This window comes from Rhipicephalus microplus, chromosome 4 (genome assembly GCF_043290135.1).
Source record: "Rhipicephalus microplus isolate Deutch F79 chromosome 4, USDA_Rmic, whole genome shotgun sequence".
Classification (NCBI taxonomy): Eukaryota; Metazoa; Arthropoda; class Arachnida; order Ixodida; family Ixodidae; genus Rhipicephalus; species Rhipicephalus microplus.
This window is the reverse complement of record NC_134703.1, coordinates 42,003,444-42,021,723: the sequence shown is the minus strand read 5'-3', so window position 1 is coordinate 42,021,723 and position 18,280 is coordinate 42,003,444. Positions and strand designations below refer to the sequence as shown.

The 18,280-nt window shown below is 43.0% G+C and overlaps 1 protein-coding gene across 1 annotated transcript; it reads left to right on the top strand.

Annotated features, from left to right (window-relative positions):
- Positions 1 to 4,322: 4,322 nt before the first annotated feature.
- LOC119171914 (L-asparaginase) lies at positions 4,323 to 16,329 on the top strand. Its single transcript, XM_037422798.2, has 10 exons — positions 4,323 to 4,538; positions 5,421 to 5,538; positions 6,615 to 6,726; positions 8,664 to 8,789; positions 11,249 to 11,332; positions 12,021 to 12,147; positions 12,400 to 12,512; positions 14,249 to 14,434; positions 14,992 to 15,105; positions 16,017 to 16,329. Exons 1-10 carry the CDS (start codon positions 4,376 to 4,378, stop codon positions 16,131 to 16,133), a joined length of 1,260 nt encoding a protein of 419 aa, XP_037278695.2. The 5' UTR covers positions 4,323 to 4,375; the 3' UTR covers positions 16,134 to 16,329.
- The last annotated feature ends 1,951 nt before the right edge of the window (positions 16,330 to 18,280 follow it).

Below are 18,280 nucleotides of genomic sequence, written 5' to 3'. Positions count from 1 at the left end.
CGAACCGAGCGGCAAAGCGTAGTCACGTAACTCAAGAGCGGGTGTTTTGAAAAGTGCTGAAGTTGGCTCTAGCACATTCGCGTCAAATGCATTTATAAGCGAGCCATCCATGTTTTTTTTTTTAATTGTTAGTGGTCGCAACTACATCGACCTCAAATAGTTTATGTACACAGACTCTTGGAGCTATTAGTAGTAAAATCTGCGATATGAGTTTCTCGCAGGTACGGAATCCTACGGTAAAAATAGAGTTTGACGATATATTTCAAAAACTACTAAACTTTTGCCAATCAAATATTTGAAAAGGTTGCTCGAAGACCACTTAAAAAGCCTACAGAAGAGTTCAGTTATAGCCACAGATGCTTCCGTTAATGCCGGGAAAGCAGCAGTGGGCATCTACTCAACAGCATTAGATAGGTATTATTTACAGTGGCTAGAATCCACTGTAGTCTTACTCACTGCGACTGCCCGATTTTACGTCTATATCCCAGGCAGAAATAATGGCAGTGATTGTGACCATACGCAAAGCTCCCAATGTATATTTCTTCTGTTGTTCTACTGACCGATTCTTTGTCAATTTGCACTGCTTTGACAGTACCAAAGACATCGACTTGTTTATTAGAATTTTATACATGTATACCCAATCATGTTCGTGTTGTCCGTTTGGTATGGGTGCCAGGACACACTGGACTAACACTAAATGAAGCGGTGGACACACTAGTGACAGAATCAATTCAGGGCCCCGTCCTAAATATTCTATCACCCTGTGGCCTGTATACAATCGCGCGATTTCAAATTTCTGTATATGGCAGGAATGCACCAACTCTTCTGTTCTAAATGGCACAGATTTCCAGCACCTTAAGTTTCATTGGTACAGCTCATCGCGTGCAACACTTTTTTCTACACATAAGAAACAATGCGTACTAGTACAGTCATTGGTACAAGAAGCTTCACTTAGAAGGAAACACAGGGTGTAGGCACTGAAGAGGGGGAGGGGGCTATGACCCCTCCCCTGCTCTACACATGGCTACGACTTCCACTGGTGTGCAACAAGACAATTTGAAGTGACATTTGGTAAATTACAATGCAGAATTCCACCTTTAAACTTTTATTTATGCAGACATGGTTTTCTTTCTTCTCCCCATTGTCACTATTGTAGACAAACAGAAACTATAGAGCACTTTTTTACAGAATGTCGCCGGTATCGAAATTTAAGGCAAAAATTTCTAACACCAGCCTATTGAAAACACGGGCTTAAGGGGTCTAAAACAGGACTACTCTCCCTAGGGGCTTCGGCACTAGGTCATTGCAACAGGAACATATAGGAATCGATATATAACTATATAAAAGAATCAAAATGGCTACCATGCTGATCTCACAAGTACATACTCATTACTTACTTTCAAAATTTGTCTGTTTTATATATTTTTGCTATAAATTTTATTATTTTTATTATTCTTATCACTTTATTACATTTGATTTTTTTTTCAATAATAATCCATATAGTCTGTTAGCACAACTAAGCTTTTCGTTTATCTAAAAAAATTTAAGGAATCCTCTCTTTTTATTTATCTATTTATTGGCATGGCAGGGGGCTTTTCCCCAAAATCACACTGCCGTGCGATTCATGACCGATCCCCCGTGGTGGGTTGAGCCATTCCTCTTTGGTCCAACCAACCAACCAATCAGCAGATAACTGGTGCCTCTAGACATTCATCTGACGCGAATGAACTCGTGTGGGTTTAAATTTTGTTTTTAATATTAAACTATATGCATTAAAAAGTATTTACTGCTTCAAATAACCAAACGCTAAGTTCTCACACTTTCTACGAGACATAATTTTTGGTACACTTAATTTCTTTACACGTGGCTTAGTGCTTGCGTATGTGTTACGTAAAATTTCCAGCACTGAGCCACTGGCAACAATAGGGGTCCATGGAACTCATTGTTCATTAGGGATGCTAATCGCACCAGTTAATAAGCCTCTACAGGAGCAAGGACGAAATTACGCGTTTATTAAAGGGCATAATATCTAAAAATTGAAAGCTAGGTGCATCAGTGAATCATCTATCGTACTGTTAGCAAAATATATTGCTTTTTTTCTTTGAGAGCGCTGCATGCTTATGTGAAATAGTTTCATACAGCATGTACACTGTGGCAGACAAAAGATTTTTATGAAGGTGGTGTCATTTTATGGGGTGCTTATACTTACGGCTGAGCGTGGGGCGGGAGAACACATACCTGAGTCCTGCCCATCCTTACCTTGCACATTCAGAAATTAAGTAGTGTGCGTGTGTGGGGAGGGGGAAACACTTGTACGCCCCTGTAGATGCGCCCGTGCATATTTACGGGCAGCAAGTGTATGAAAAGGCTCACGTTGTTCCGAAGTGTATTGTTGATTGTTACGCCTTGTGTGTTTCATCGCTTTGTCAAGCGTACGTGTTTCTTGTGCACAAAATTATGCCCCTAAATGTTCATTTTCACAGCTGAGTAATCTTTTTGAGTGGCACTATTCAGCTAACGTCAGCCAATCCCACTAATAATTTGTTGGGCGGAAAGCAGTGTTTCACACAAGAAAACCTAGAGCATCAGTAGCGCTACAATGGCGCTGTTGCTTGGTTGCTGACCCAATTAAAGGTGACACGTTCGATTCCGGCTTAGGCGGTTGCATTCTTCATGAGGAGAAAACGCTGGATGCCCGTGTCTTATAGATCTAGATCCACGTGAAAGAACACTAGTGTTTGCATTTTTCGGAGTCTTCCCACTACACCACGTCTCGTAGTCATATGGTTCTGGCACGTAAATCCGCATCAATTATAGGGAAAATAAGTACACTTCAGGAACAGTCACTAGCATACACCCAGGCATCTGTCCTCTTCTACACTTGGGGCAGTTTTTCGAAAAGTGTAATCGCACGACGTGAGTGAGACATACGAGAGGGAAAGTGGGGGAAACGCAAGAGGTTGACGACCTTTCAACTTGTTACCCTACATGGGGGGAACATAACAGAATAGATAGAAGGAATGAGTCGAAATGATTCACCATTCTAATTCAAACTGTACCGACATACAGTGCTGTAGAAGGGCTCGTGTGACTTTCAGACATGACGAGGAGCTAAGTAGGTCAGACGCCAAAAGCTTTTCTTTCTTTAAAAAGCCGATCACCAGGTCTGCAGGTTGTTGTTTCATAGTGCGCGAGCAGCGTCATAGGCGGGTGACAAATGGCCAGTTCCAGTGCACTCAAGTACATCGGCCTTTGCAATATGTACGAGGTTTTGAATATGCCACTCCGACGCCCAGCCTACCCATCAGTGTATCGCCACGTCATTCAAATAAATTTGGTGCTTGAAGCTGCAATGACGGAGAGGAGTAATGGGCAATCGTTTATTATTTAGTAGCATGCACACGTCTTTTACATTTTCACTCAATATCTCGGGTGGGCACTGAATATTTGTGTAAGCGTCTCATGGCTCGACTCTCTTGTGACAGCTTCGTGTGTCACACACGAGGCTGTCAATTACTTCAGTATAGAAGATAATGAGACGCCGAGTAACTTGCAACTGAAAATTTCGGTTCATTCTCGTGCCGCGGCAAGAGACCCAGCTCTACAAAACAATACCTAAGTAATGGCTCTGTGTTAGAGATTTCGAACGACATGTCCCTGTTCTACAGATTTCTGTTGTGCACGTACAGGACCATTTAAACAAAAAGGAGAATTCAACCACAACTAATACTAATACTAATAATAATAATAATAATAATAATAATAATAATAATAATAATAATAATAATAATAATAATAATAATAATAATAATAATAATAATAATAATAATAATAATAATAATAATATAAAAAGAATATATTATTATTATTATTATTATTATTATTATTATTATTATTATTATTATTATTATTATTATTATTATTATTATTATTATTATTATTATTATTATTATTATTATTATTATTATTATTATTATTATTATTATTATTATTATTATTATTTCAAAGCTGAAACAACTATAGAATAATATTCTTTGTGACACATATCCAATAATCTTGTGTGATCATACGAGAATACATGTGACTCATATTCATATGTCGAGATTACTGAAGCGTGACGCATATCATGCAAATTTTTTCCATAGTGAAAGCACATAAGATTAGTTCCCCCTTGTACACTGTATATTAAAAAAACAATTAACGTATGCTTACCCAGAGAGGGAAAATTGAAGGACGCGCCGTATCAGTACTGGTTGCAGCTCGGGGGCGGAGTCCGTGCTCGGGCACGCCAGTATAAACATAGCCGCAAGAAACCAGTCGTCATGCCATTTGCTCCCCGAGCGACCGCACTGGTGCTGGTTTTCAAATCTCCACAATGGCCGTTGTTGCTCCAATGGATGCCTCGTACGTCCCCAAGGTACTGTACTCGCTGACCGACGACGACACAGCGTGGCAGAAACATGCCACCAGCAACGAGGCCCGCGTCCTGGTCATCTACACCGGAGGTACCATCGGCATGGTCAAGGACAAGGATGGAGGTGGGTGTATCTGATGGCCATGCTATATGTGGTTTTGCTTGCATTAAAATAATCAACGATTTCCATGAACGAGAGGGAAAAGGCTTCTCTTAAATTTTGTGCGAGCATGTGCAACAGATGGCTATGTGATTTTGCCTGCGTTACGTCAAGTGACGGCATCATACGACAACTTTCCCACCAGAAGTGCTCCGCACTTCAAAAAAAAAAAAACAAAACATTATGACAGTTTTGCACTAGATGTATCTACAGCTTGAAGGAGAAGCGTAGCATGGTGGGCTTCCTTGTTTCTCTGACTTTCTTTCTTCTCTCTCTGCCTTGTATCTCACTTCTGTATCTATGTCTTCCTTTCTTTCTCTCTTTCTTTCACTTTCTAGCTTTTTCTATGCATATTTCTCTTTTTTTCCTGTTTCATATCTCTGCTCTTGTCTCTCTTTCTCTGTGTCTCTCTATTTCTCTTTCTTTCGGTCATTCTCAATGCTCTTTCTTTTTCACGTCCATTTCTTTACCTTTATCTTTATTTTACGTCTTTATTCGCTTTATTTCTCTCTTTCTCTTTTTCTTTCCTCCTACCGCTTGCTTTCTCTTTCTTTCACGCGTTTCACGCGCTCAGCGTTTTAGATGAACATTCGCACTTGCGTTACTTGGTGGTGGGTATGCGCCCGATTCCTGTGGCACATATATACCAACCTGTAGTTGCCCGTGGACGCGTAAGTTTTTACGGCCGGCATAAACATCTAATCAGTTAAGGAAATGTGATGCCCTAAGTTCAGTAACAAGGTCTGCTAGTTATTAGGCGACAGCAAACACACAATCAGCTCGTAACTGCGCTAATGCATCGCGCGATGTCAGGTAAAGCACCGATAATTCACTCGTGTCTCGTAGTTCTCAAGCCGGCGCCGGGAGTCTTGGACAAGCGCTTGCGCGAGTTTCCGCAGCTTCACGACCGGGAATACGCCAAGGAGCACTTCGGCGACTGCGAGAAGCCTCCGCTGGTCCTGCCGTGAGTAAACTGGGTTTCGTCGATTACGAAGTCATTTGCCGTTCAGTGTAGTACCGTTTTGTCTGACAACGTGAAAAAAAAAAGAGGCATGCATGTACGAATGCACGAGGACAGATGATCCGTGTAAGGGTTGCAACTAACGTCACGGAAAATACGCTAGACACGAGATGTATGCTCACGCGCTAGGAAACGTACGCGAGAGAAGATTTTAAGTATTTCATTTTTTTCATTTTTTATTTTACACACACACACACACACACACACACACACACACACACACACACATATATATATATATATATATAAGAGAAAGAGAGACAGAGAGCATAAGGGCTAGAATGCGGCTAATGTAGCTCTCGCTACAGCAGTATCTCGCTCATGTTTCTATGAGTACATTACGGCCTGTAGAATGCTACCTACTCCGTTGGTTATTAAGCTGTGATCCGTATTGAAGGAGCCGGGCGCGATATGTGTACCTCGTTGCTGCAAGAACACGCCCATACTGGTACCTAAAATTTTTACCGATTCCATTGGCCGTGTTTCATGACTCTGCCTGTGAGTAAAACCGGCAACAAAAGTTTATGGGGCGTAGGCGTTAATGATGGTTTGATTGATTGATGTGTGGGGTTTAACGTCCCGAAACCCCCTTATGATTATGAGAGACGCCGTAGTGGAGGGCTCCAGCAATTTCGACCACTTGGGGTTCTTTAACGTGCACCCAAATCTGAGCACACGGGCATACAACATTTCCGCCTCCATCGGGAATGCAGCCGCCGCAGCCGGTATTCGATCCCGCGACCTGCGGGTCAGCAGCCGAGTACCTCTGCCACTAGACCACCGCGGCGGGGACGTGGGCGTTAATGATATAGCTTCAAGTGTTTTTAGAGGAATTAACTTGATATAAATGTCTAAGCTTGCAATCTACTCTGTAAAAGCATCTACGGCTGCTCGTACTTCACCTTGGTGCTCCTATATTTTTTTTGTTATTTTCAATCGATAACTGAACAACTACATGGACTGGTCTTCGTATTTATTTTTTTGCTATGATTACCCTTGTATGTTTTCTTATCCTACAGTGACACTGGCGATTCCCTACGAGTGGTCTACACGATATCGGAGTACAATCCCCTGCTGGACTCTTCGAACGCCACCATGGACGACTGGCTCCAAATTGCCAAAGACATCAAGGTACGTTCACACCATGTCCTTGAACATGCTCGTGCAAATAAAGCTGTTCTTAGAATTGATCAATATCTGAGACCGTTGCTATCATTCCGCTCTTCATCTGATACTTCTTTTTGTTGCATTCTACAGTTCGTCCTTTTTGTAGGTGCGTCATCATCAACAATTATTTTTTCAAATAAGGCTAATTGATACCTATAAAGGTGAAGAAATCACAAATTCGAGTACAGTGCTGTAGAATCGACTGACAACAGAAAAAGTCGTGTTTTAAAAAAAAAAACATACTCTCGTTTTGTCTTTCTTTTTTTCTAAAGCAGCGAAGCTCCTTCGGCACTCACGATGTCTGTTGACGCCGTTGACATGGCATCCCGTCAGATCTAAACACAGTTGTTACATATACCATACATGCAACGTTCATAGCGCGCATATAAATTTAAAATATACCGTACTCTGTCCGTCCGTCCATTCGTGCATCAGTCCGTGCATTCGTGCGTCCATCCACCTATATTCCCTTTACACTAGTCGGCGACAACGTACATATTATAGACCTTAGCTTCATTTCATAGTTAGCATTCACTTCATGGATATACAGTAATTTGATTTAGAATTATGCTGTACAATACGTGACAGGCTGAAGTGACTCCTCAAATGCTGGCTTCCATAGACGCGGCGTGTAGTGCGAATACCCACGTGACCTTAAAACTAAAGGTTGGAACCGGAATCGAACTCAGGTGACGCAATCATGGCAGTTGAGTGTTTTACTACAGAGAAACTCCAGTACCTTTTTTTTTTTCATTTTGAAAAAAAAGGACCCTGTGCAGTCACCACGGCAGGTGAGGAATAATGTCAATAGACGCATTGTTACATGGCGCAAGCGTAGAATCTCATTAGGCGCCACACTATTTGGATTCCACGACCAGTTAGTGCGATAAGGCTAGCCACACATTACAAATGGGGCTGCAGGAATTGTTCGTCATCAGCCACGGTATCAAATAAGTGTTCAGCTACGTAGTTAAGCGTGTCGGGTGCTTTATTGAGGTCTTAACCAACGTTGGTCTTAACGACGTTCCCAAATACGTACAAAGACAAAAATGCTCGCAGGAGGCGTTCAAAGGCTTGAGCCAATGTAAAACATATGTACTTGCTCGTTGCGGCTTACTTGTCTATACATGAGTGCAGCCGAGCTTTCGACTGCTTGTATTTCAAGTTTGCAGTCTAGTAGAGCAGGTTCAGGGGCTGATTGGTAGATTTTTTTTTTCGGCAACGAATGATTGCGCAAAAACACAGCACACAAAAGGCAGAGACGACGACACGTGCGCAGGTGCCGTCGTCTCTGTCTTTCATGTGCCGTTTTATTTTGCACAATCCTCCGTTTCGAGAATGCAACACGAGCCAAAATTTATTCAGCGATGCATTCGGCCAAATAAGCACGCTAACTTTTATCATGGCATGTATGTACGTCTCTATACTAGCCTCATCATGTGTGCCTCTGTGATCATGAGTGCTTTTTTTCCTCGACCAGCTTACTTAAATTGGTTGCCACATACCTTGATACTCCGTTGTGAATAAGCGAAAAAAACACAAGCCCGTTATAATATTGTACGGAGCACCTATAGCAGTCCTCCGTGTCCTAAGGCTTTAGGCGTGCTGCTGTTCCTTACGACACCAATATCTTTATTGTTATGTTTGTTTTTACTCCCCGTTTTCTATGTGAAGACAAGCAGTTAAAAGTGGAGGTGGTCAGTATTTTTCAAAATAATACTGTAATACTCGGACGCTATTTACGAACGCTGGCTCTCGCGGCACAACAGTATTGTACGTGTGCTCCGGCTCGTGTCTTGGGGGACATACAACTTTTGGAAATGACACGTTACAGTTTGCGCATTTGCTCTGTTTTCTCCACACCTCTACTCCGCGTTCTTTCTTTTTTTTCTTGCCTGCAGAAGTACTACGACTCCTACCATGGCTTCATCGTGCTACACGGGACAGACACTATGGCCTACACATCTTCTGCGCTCTCCTTCCTGCTGGAGAACCTCGGGAAGTCGGTAGTCGTCACTGGTTCTCAGGTACTCTTTCAGCTGCATTCACACGACGGACGTGATCGCGGCCGGATCAGTCAGGTGACATGTGACGTAATTCGGATCCCTCCGCAGCCAGCATTCACACGACAGGGGAAAAGTCAAGCTACAAGCGACGATTTCGGTATTGGTCCCCGAGGATCCCAACAGCGATTTGGGCTTCCGTCGTTATATGAATTGGTCCGCGCGGAGTTAAGCGGAAACGCGGGAAAGGGTGACGTATGGTGACTTAGTACGCAATCCGCAAGCTTAAATATCAATTTAGCCCGACGTGTGAATACAGACTTAAGCACATCTTTTTTTATTTTATTTGCTCGTTTAATGGTTATAGTCATGCACTTGAAAAGACATCTAGCTAGAAATCTCGCGATATGTTCTCGTGCGTTTGAAAACTGACACCTCGTAGCATTGAGGCCAATCTCGCACTGCTTGGGTTTTGAAATGGTGCTGCTTGATTTTCATTCAGCTCCCTCCACATGTTTATATTTTCGCCGGTATTAGTGAAGAATCTCACCCTTTCAGGTTCCAGTAAGGAAAGAAATGAGCAGAAGGACAGGGAGGTTAGCCAGTTCTTAATAAAATCTTCAGAACACTATTGAATCTATTTAGCATCGTTCGCTAGTAAGCTTATCAAGTTGTCTGACCTGTCGAAATGCACGGCATGACTTGCACAAAAAAGCAGCGTGGTGTACGCTGTAGTTCTTCAGTAAAAGGATCACGCGAACGCGTGGCCTGCGCTCTGCGGCGGCTGCCTACAGCCCCACGAACCGACAAGCAAAGAAAGCACGTTCGCTTTTTGCGTAATCTATGGCCGAGAAAGATAACGAGTTATGACCCGTAGACAAGCGCTGCTATATTACGTTCCCTGATCGCTCGCGCGGCGAGCGATATCGGGCGATTACTGCAGCTTGCGCCATGGCATGTTGGCAGTGGACTACGCATTGCAGGCGTGAGCAGAGAGAGGGTGCAACCTAGCAGCGCTTGTTTACCGGCCAAAACACGTTACTATTTTTTGGGACAACAGATGACGCTGAAAGCGAACGTGTTTCCTTTTACTGTCGGTTGATGGTGCTGTAGGCAGCCGCCGCAGAGCGCAGGCCACGCGTTCGCGTGTTCCCTTTCATAAAGGCCGCCAGTGAACGTAGATTCTACAACGATTCGATGTCATCGCTGTAAGGGCCACTTCATCTGCACATATCATCCAGCAGATTAATCGCTGTAGTCGTGTGTACTATACAACAGACTCGACAAAGAAGTGGTGAAAAAGTGCAAACACTTAGACCACATAGCGACATCTCATAGGTTACATTACTAATAACTGAGTTTGGGATTGATTGATTAATTTACTGATTGACTGATTGATTGTAAATATTAAAATATTGCAGCACTTTGCATGAATGTATGCGCGTACACTATATACGGTTATAGTTTTGTTTTTCACTGATTACCAAGACTTTCCTCTATAGCGAGAAAGCTTAAGCTTCGCTAAGGAATTATTCGCAAGACCAATGTGCATCCCATGTTTCCATGGGATACCTGCAGGCCGTACGAACAGCTTGTTTTCGAAAATCGATGCCTTCTCCACACTTCAAATGAGAAAGGGCATCATGTGACGTTTCAGTGGCTGCCAAGTCACTGCGGCGTCATAGGGAACGAACATGTCGATACTTCTGCGCGGGCAGCTCTTGAAGGAACACGAGAAGAAGCCATACCACTTTCGCGGACTGATGCTGCCAGGAATCTTCGACGACTTGCGCGTGAAATCACGTTTTCACTGTGGTGCCCACCAAGCAATGCGACGAATCGTCAACACCACCTGTCCTCTTTGATGGCTCTCCGCATGCCCACTGGGCTCGACCGAAGAGAAGCCACCCTTCTTCATCGGTTATGGCTAAGGGTGGCATTTACAAAATCTTATTCATTTGTCATAGGAATGGCCGACAACGCTCTCTGCGATGCCTGTCGTTGCGAAGAGACGCTACACCACTTCCTGTGCGACTGTCCGTTGTATGACATCCAGAGACAGTCACTGGCGCACGTTTTTGCGCGCATCGACAACAGCCAAATGTCTGTGGACACTATTTTTTCAAGTGCCCGAGAGAAGAAATTGCAACAGAAGGCGACAAAAACACTGTTGAAATTTCTACGTGACACGGACTTGAACAAGTGGCTGTAACAGCAATGTCACACACCACGAAAGACAAGAATGATTGAGTGTGTGCGCGTATGCTGCCTAATGTGCTGTCTTTATCTCCCTTCCCTCTCTCCTCTCCATCTTTCATATCCCCCATCCCCCTCCCATGCGCAGGGTAGCAAACCGGCTGTCTATAGGCTGGTTAACCTCCCTGCCGTTCTTCTCCTCCTATTTTCCTTTCTTCCTTTGTTCCACGTGCTTTAATTTCAGCTCTGGTCTATACATTTCTTTGTCTGTGCTTTTTCCGGTGCAGATACCAGTGTTTGAACCCCGAAGCGATGGAAGAGAGAACCTCTTGAATGCCCTCATCATAGCTGGAAACTACGTAGTACCAGAAGTGAGTCCACATCATCACAAAAATATTTATTAATGTACTAACGCTCGCAGTTGCCGGCAATGCTTGAAATAAGTCTGGTGCCAGAGACCATCACTGGTAAAAGTTAAACTGTAAGGTCTTCCGCAGTAGCTAAAAAAGAAAGCAAGAGGATCGCGTGTGCTTTCTCTTGATGCTAAGGATAATGCTACCTCAATGTATCGTATGCTGCAACATGTAGAGACTGCGACAGGTATTTGTTCGCGATTAGAAATTAAACGGACGAGAGAGCTTTCTGGTCAGTTGCTGTTTTGTGATACCGATTGCAGGATTTACTCACAGTTCCACTAGTCAAAATGAAAAGCTTGTATTTATTGAGGTTATAGCTATTCGAGTGAAACGTTTGGCAACATTATGCGGCTCTTGGAAAAAGTGTTCATTTCCATTCCCCAAAAGCCTTGTTTACACCAAACTTGCACGACCCAGATATAAATGCTTACAAGGTATATTGTGAATATGGGCCCTACTAAATAGCAATGATAGGTTTTCATTATTGGTATAGAGATGAAATCAAACTGTGCTCCACGCCACCACGTCCTCTCGTGTATGGTTCTCTGGAATTAGCTCGGTGTATTTTCATAGTAACAATACTGGCTATGTTATTATGCATCGAACAACTGCTTTTTATCCTCGTTTCACTTACCTCCAACAGGTGACACTGATGTTCCACAATCAACTCTTCCGCGGGAATCGCGTGAGCAAGTTCAGCATATCCCACCTCGATGCGTTCGCGTCGTTCAACATGGCGCCTCTCGTGACCATCGGCATCAACGTCGAGAGTAAGTCCTCTTCGTGTCATTTACAGTTACTGAAAAAGTTTTGCTTTGGTTAAGATGCGCATCGTTGTGTCAGACCGATATTGACGAACACGGATAAAGCTATGTCGGACAAATCTTTCAGCAACAAGTGAGTCTAACGTCGCGAAAAAAGTCGTTCATTCATTTATATTCTCGGTAAGACATTATTAATACTTCAAATATAAGAGCGTGAGCAGAGCATTTCGTGCATTCTATCCGCTTTTTTTTTCTCAGTTAATGGAACTTTGATTCTTGCTGAACCAATGGGAGAGAAGTTTCGTGCCCACGACAAGCTGAACCGTGATGTCGGCCTTCTCCGCCTCTTCCCCAGCATCACTGCCGAACTGGTGAGCAGAAATGGCTTTCACCATTTAATTTACAGGAAGCAACTGGGGGATTTATACTGTAAAAAAATTACACATGAAAAAGAAACATCATAGTATTAATATACAAAATACACGCAAAATGAAGATAACAAAAATTTTAAATAATAATAGAAGGAAGTAAAACTAATCAGAAGCGCTATACATAAGAGTATTGTCATCGCAACAACAACGGCCGCCACCGCCGCCTTGCAAGTGCTCGTGAAATGCAAAGATTTTCTTATGAGAACCGTTCAAATGATCTGAGTTGCATGCGCTGCACTTGGGGAAATCAAATACTAGTGACAATACAGAAAGCGGAAGTTTCTTATCATCTCAATTTTTTAATTATAGTTGCTTGAGATAGGCGAGATAGACAAACAGACAGACACAGAACTTTATTGGGCCCTGAGAAACGGTATACTCCTTTAGAGCAACGCCGCAGGCTGATCCGACGTGGGGACGGGGAAGCCTAGCCTCACCGCCGCATCGTGAGCTCTCTGGACAGCCCGTAGTTGTGGAGTCTCAACTGATTGACTCTGAACTTCGCAAGGCAAAGTCCTAATCCTGTTTTGTGAGCCGACTTGGGCCCCGAAACGAGGGGCACCGTCAGAGCATATATGTTGAAAGTTACTAACGTCACCACAGTTATTGCAAATAGACTCAAAAGCCTCTATATGGGAGACCATTGGGAGAAAAAATAGACTTGAATAGGACCTGGTCTGGAGCATTCTAAACGCGGCAGCCATGAGGTCTTCCTGTGCGGATGAGTAAATGACCACCTTCTCAACTGGTATATTGTTTAGACTCTTCATTGAATATGCTTGTAACACAACACCCACACACAAAAAAATTATCACTGTTTTCTAAGCTGGATCCGTCAGAACATCTAGATACGATTAGCTTGGCAGAACTGCTTGCATCTTACATGGTCTTTTTTAAGTGTCTGAGTTTCAGAAAACTCGTACTCACATATGAATGGGACATCTGAGAGCGCGCAGCGTAGTAATCCTTCTTTACCGCATTAGAAGTTAAATTCTGTACCTTTTCATTGTTGTATGACATCGTATATCGTTGTCGAGCTGGAAGTACATTTTCTGTACAAGTAGTCATTTTGCCGAAGAAAATACGTTAAACAAAGCCTGCCTTTTAAATTTCACCAACTCCACCAAATGCAGCGCAGTGGTTACTTGCAGGCACAAAGTTGTCCCTGTTTTCATGTGGTTAGATGTGGTACACTTAGATAAAGCTCGACCTTACCCTTCAAGTTGCTGATGTTGATTATCTAGAGTGAATTAATCCTTAGGTGCTTTATATAGTTTCTTTTTTCCATAGTTGTTGGATTTTTATTGCACTGAAGTTGCGAGGCCTCATGCACCAATAAGGTAATGGAAACATTTTGTCACCGCGAAATCTCAAAATGAGTAAGCGTGTGCATTACAGCGTACACAGCTGCAGAGGGCATTAGAAATGTTTTTCTAGAATATTCGCAGTGCTCCAGTAGCTGCAAAAGACGCTCGGAGCCAGAATCTAAAAATATTTGACAAATAAAAAGAACCTTTCTCTTCAAGACATCGCAGCTGACTGGCACTTGTTTTGCAGCAGCGTAATGTATGCTTAGTGGCAGAAGGCGTGACTCCTTTTTGGCATTGTTGAAGTATGGCAACATCATGGCAAATGAGGGCATACAACAAGCCATATCCCGCTATATGCTATCTCAGGTGGAGTCTTTCCTGAAGCCCCCCGTTGAAGGCGTCGTTCTTCAAACCTACGGAGCTGGCAACGCTCCCACTGCCCGCAAGGACATCATGGAAGCTCTCCGAAGCGCTACCAAACGCGGAGTCCTTATCCTCAACTGTTCCCAGTGCCAGCATGGAGCGGTGGATCCCGCCTACGAGACTGGAAATGTGAGTTGGCTGCCGCCAGTTTCCACGTCACGAGGTGTTGCCCTCAGCTCTGTACGACACTGAGCAATAATTGATATCACAGTTATTTACTTATTTTGCAGTTACTATGTGAAATAATAAGTACGAGTAAACTGGACTATAACAAAACAACATCCGAGATCTGAGTGTCGCTTGATGGAGTGAGAATATACAAAAAGCAAGGATGACCAACAGGTCAAAGTTTAATCGGTCACTCAACACCTGAGGAGGAAGGCAGAAGAGAATTGGCAATGAGACGAAGAATTCAGGAGTGTAGAGCCAGATCGAGTGCAGAGAATGACAATACGAATTAAATCCTCTTCAGTTCTCGTTCATGGACGGCTAACGTGTCTCGCTGCGTTATAGAGAGAAAGAGAGAGAGAACAAAATGAGGGAAAGGCGACGAAAGAGGGCACATGGGCGTGTCTATACACAAGAATTAGTTTGCATCAGCGCAAAGTGTTGTCATTGCCTGAATGTTTGCTTTCAACAGTCCGAGTGGTTAAGCATCTTACGCTCAGTAATTCGACCAACTGCAGGAACTGATCGAGGTGGGAGTCATTCCCGGCGGCGACATGACTCCAGAGGCGGGACTGACGAAGTTGGCTTACGTTCTCTCAAAGAGCGAGTGGTCTCTGGACGAAAAGAAAAAGGTGAGGTCACAGAGTTACATGCGCGTGCACGAAGTTTACATACAAAAATAAGCATTGAAAGTTCCTTTTCGCAGAACAACTCAGGAGAAAAAGAAAGAAAGAAAAATGGTACAGCGACTACATGGGACACCGCGCATACTATCATTTTAGGTTATTGTGAGAGCTAGCTGTATCCTGTGTGTTGACTGTCTCGTTTTTCTTAGAGGTTTAGCCGAATATTTAGGAACCGACTATCCCACTTAAGGATATTTGTGTTCAAAGACGTTTCTTTTACGCACACAAAAGAAAAGGCAACAAGTGGGAACACGTGATCAAATTTGCTGAGCTATATCTTTATATCCCTAATTTTTCATCAAACCCCTTGTCAGTTGTCCTGCAAGCTTCCGAAAAAATGAAAGAATGTCTAAACTTCAATAAAAACATAGAAAGTGGCGAAAGGCCATCCCCCGAAGGGGTGGTCGATGTGTAAGCGCTCCATCTACTTGAAAAAGAAATCGGTGATTTCATGTCATGCATGTGACTAAAAATTGTGATCTAAACACTTTTTTTTCATTCTTTCGTGTATCTACATATTGTTGGTTTCGTCAATGAAAAAATCTATTTTTGTCCTCGTGTCACCTTCTTTTTTTGCACTGCTTTTTGAAGTTTAAACTTAAAAAGTGGTAACATTCAGCTGCCTTCTGCGGGCTTTGTGCCGTTTTCAGTTGAACATGAAGTCCTCTGTGTACGGAGGTGCTGAAACGCGCACGCGCAAGACACTTCAGCACAAGAAAAATAAAAGTAGATGATAGATTCAGTACGTTACTGCATACTTTACGCATGCAAGAGTGTCGACGGGCACTGCCACTTCTTTTTGTTTGTGGGAACGAATTTCAATACTACATTTTTCTTTGCTGTTGTCGTTATTTCAGAAGCTGCAGGAGAACCTCCGCGGTGAGTTGACAACAAAACTAGATGACGACGGCATGAAGGACCAATATAACATAGTCAACCTAATGGGACCCTGGAAGGCACTCTTCATTCGCTGATGATCGTTTGTTGTCACAGTTTAGTAACTTGAACTTGTGTAGCGAATAATGCACTTAGTTTAAAGCGTGTTCCTTTTATTGCAACGTGTTGTGAAACAAATCCGTCCAATTTATTGATAGTTCACATTTTTTACTCCAACGTTATTTGTATTTTGGTTATTTCAAAATGAATAAAAGAAGAAGGATGCTTTGCGTACGCGTGCGTCAGTGTGGTCAGCCAGCGTTCCTTGTATTGTTATTTAGCTGTCGGTAGCACATGCTACGAATTACTAGCTCGAACCATTCTCATCGTAATTAAGTCATGGTTAGATAGATTTCTAATACTTATACATAACGTATCTATAACTGCAGTTTCCTGCTGACGCAGTGTAATGGCTTTAAATCACCGGTGTGCTACGAAGGAAAGGCACTGTCACACTTCCTTCAAGTGTAGCGTATAACATGACCCCACCTTCTCTTGAACTCGTAGAAGTCTAAGCAGATACACCAAAATAAACACCATTGTATTGCAGCGAAACACTGAATATATTTCAATGCAGGAGTTATGTAAGTGCTTACCGAATGCTATTGTCAAGTTGTCGCCCCAATATAAATCAGCTAATGACAGATAATAAGTGTACAGGGTTTACAGAGTGTACAGGGTTTCGAAGTTTAAAACTATCAGACGCGCAATACATCCTTTTGATATTATCCGCGATAGCCAACACACCTTATCATGCTGCTTTAGCTCACTACAACATAGTTTATATACTGCTAACATCGATAACCTCATATTCATGCCTGCCGAAAATGGGCTTCGCACGACGAACTTTTTACGTGTACGATTCTGCAAAGTGTTTTAATTCAATAACGAGTGACCGTTCACCAATAACGAGTGACCGTACGGAGCCTCCTTGGGTGAGGCCCGTCCACGCAACGGCAAGGAAACCTTGACATTTGCGATCGGCAGAAACCATCAAAAATAGACCTTAGTGAGGTCCGCTTTATGGGTAGACAAAATAAAACTGAAGTCTGTTTTATGATCTGGTCCACTGAATGAAGCGTTAGTTTAAACCGGAACTTACCCCACTCCGTATTTCCTAAATAAAATTCACCCTGAAAGGGAAATTATAAAAGAATGTACTGCATGCGGCGGCATCATTGAAATCAGACATGCTGGCGGGCTGTCCCACGACTCTCACCGACCCCGAAGAAAAATGGCTTTACTGACAAAACATTGTCTCCAGCTTTTCTTATCAAGATCATGCTATGGGCTGTCCAGAGGGACCACGATGGTGCCTCAAGGCTCGGCCTGACGATACCGACGTGAATTCAGTCCACCTCGCTCTGAGAAGACCGAGATTTAGGACTCGTAATAAAGCCTTGTGAATAAATCAATTCCGTGACCTGATCTACAGAACATACTCTGCGCGAACACTGCACGCCAAAAGCTGGCTTGAAATAGCGTGGTTTGGCTGACAAAAAACGCTTGCCTTCAAACGTACCTTTGACATACATGCACTTCGTCTCTTAAGTGTCCGCAAAAAAAGCAAACAAATAAATGGCGTAATTTTACAACTGTGTACCCCATGCCATGCGGACGTACTTCTATTTTTCTGATAGACGTTAATCATTTTCTTCCGCCAAATATCTGTATCGTTGTCGTAGTCTCTGAAGTTTCATTTCTTTAGGGGTAAACGCCAAAGCGATTCGGTGTAGCACCCCGCCATCGAATATTTGCCGATACTTGCAGCTATAATGTTGTGAATCTTTGTGAAAGACGGTTGAGTTTCGTAAGGAGGCTAATCGAAAGTTATCCTGTCTGGCTAACTTTCGCGTCGAGAGCGAGGTATGGTAATAAAATGAAGTAAGTCATCGGGAAAGCGATCGTAAAGAATTGTACGAATAAAAAAAAAAGACTGCATTCTTACTGCAGATTACACGAGCTTGAACAGTGCACAAGTAGCCATTGCACGTTATTTTTATGGCAACACAGGGCTTGAATATTGAGATAATGAACGTTTTTTGCACCAATGCACGCACGCTATTTTCTTTGAGACTCGTCAGGTTGATTCAGATATCGTGCGCAAGCGTGTGACGACTATTCACAACGGCATGTGTCAGGAGAGGCTGTCGGTCATCACACTGAGGAAAACAATGGGAAGCCA

Coding starts and splice junctions, on each gene's coding strand:
- LOC119171914 (XM_037422798.2), top strand. CDS start 4,376: ATGGCCGTTGTTGCTCCAATGGATGCCTCGTACGTCCCCAAGGTACTG. Junction 12,148..12,399: donor CATCGGCATCAACGTCGAGA/GTAAGTCCTCTT, acceptor TTTTTTTCTCAG/TTAATGGAACTTTGATTCTT. Junction 15,106..16,016: donor CTCTGGACGAAAAGAAAAAG/GTGAGGTCACAG, acceptor TCGTTATTTCAG/AAGCTGCAGGAGAACCTCCG.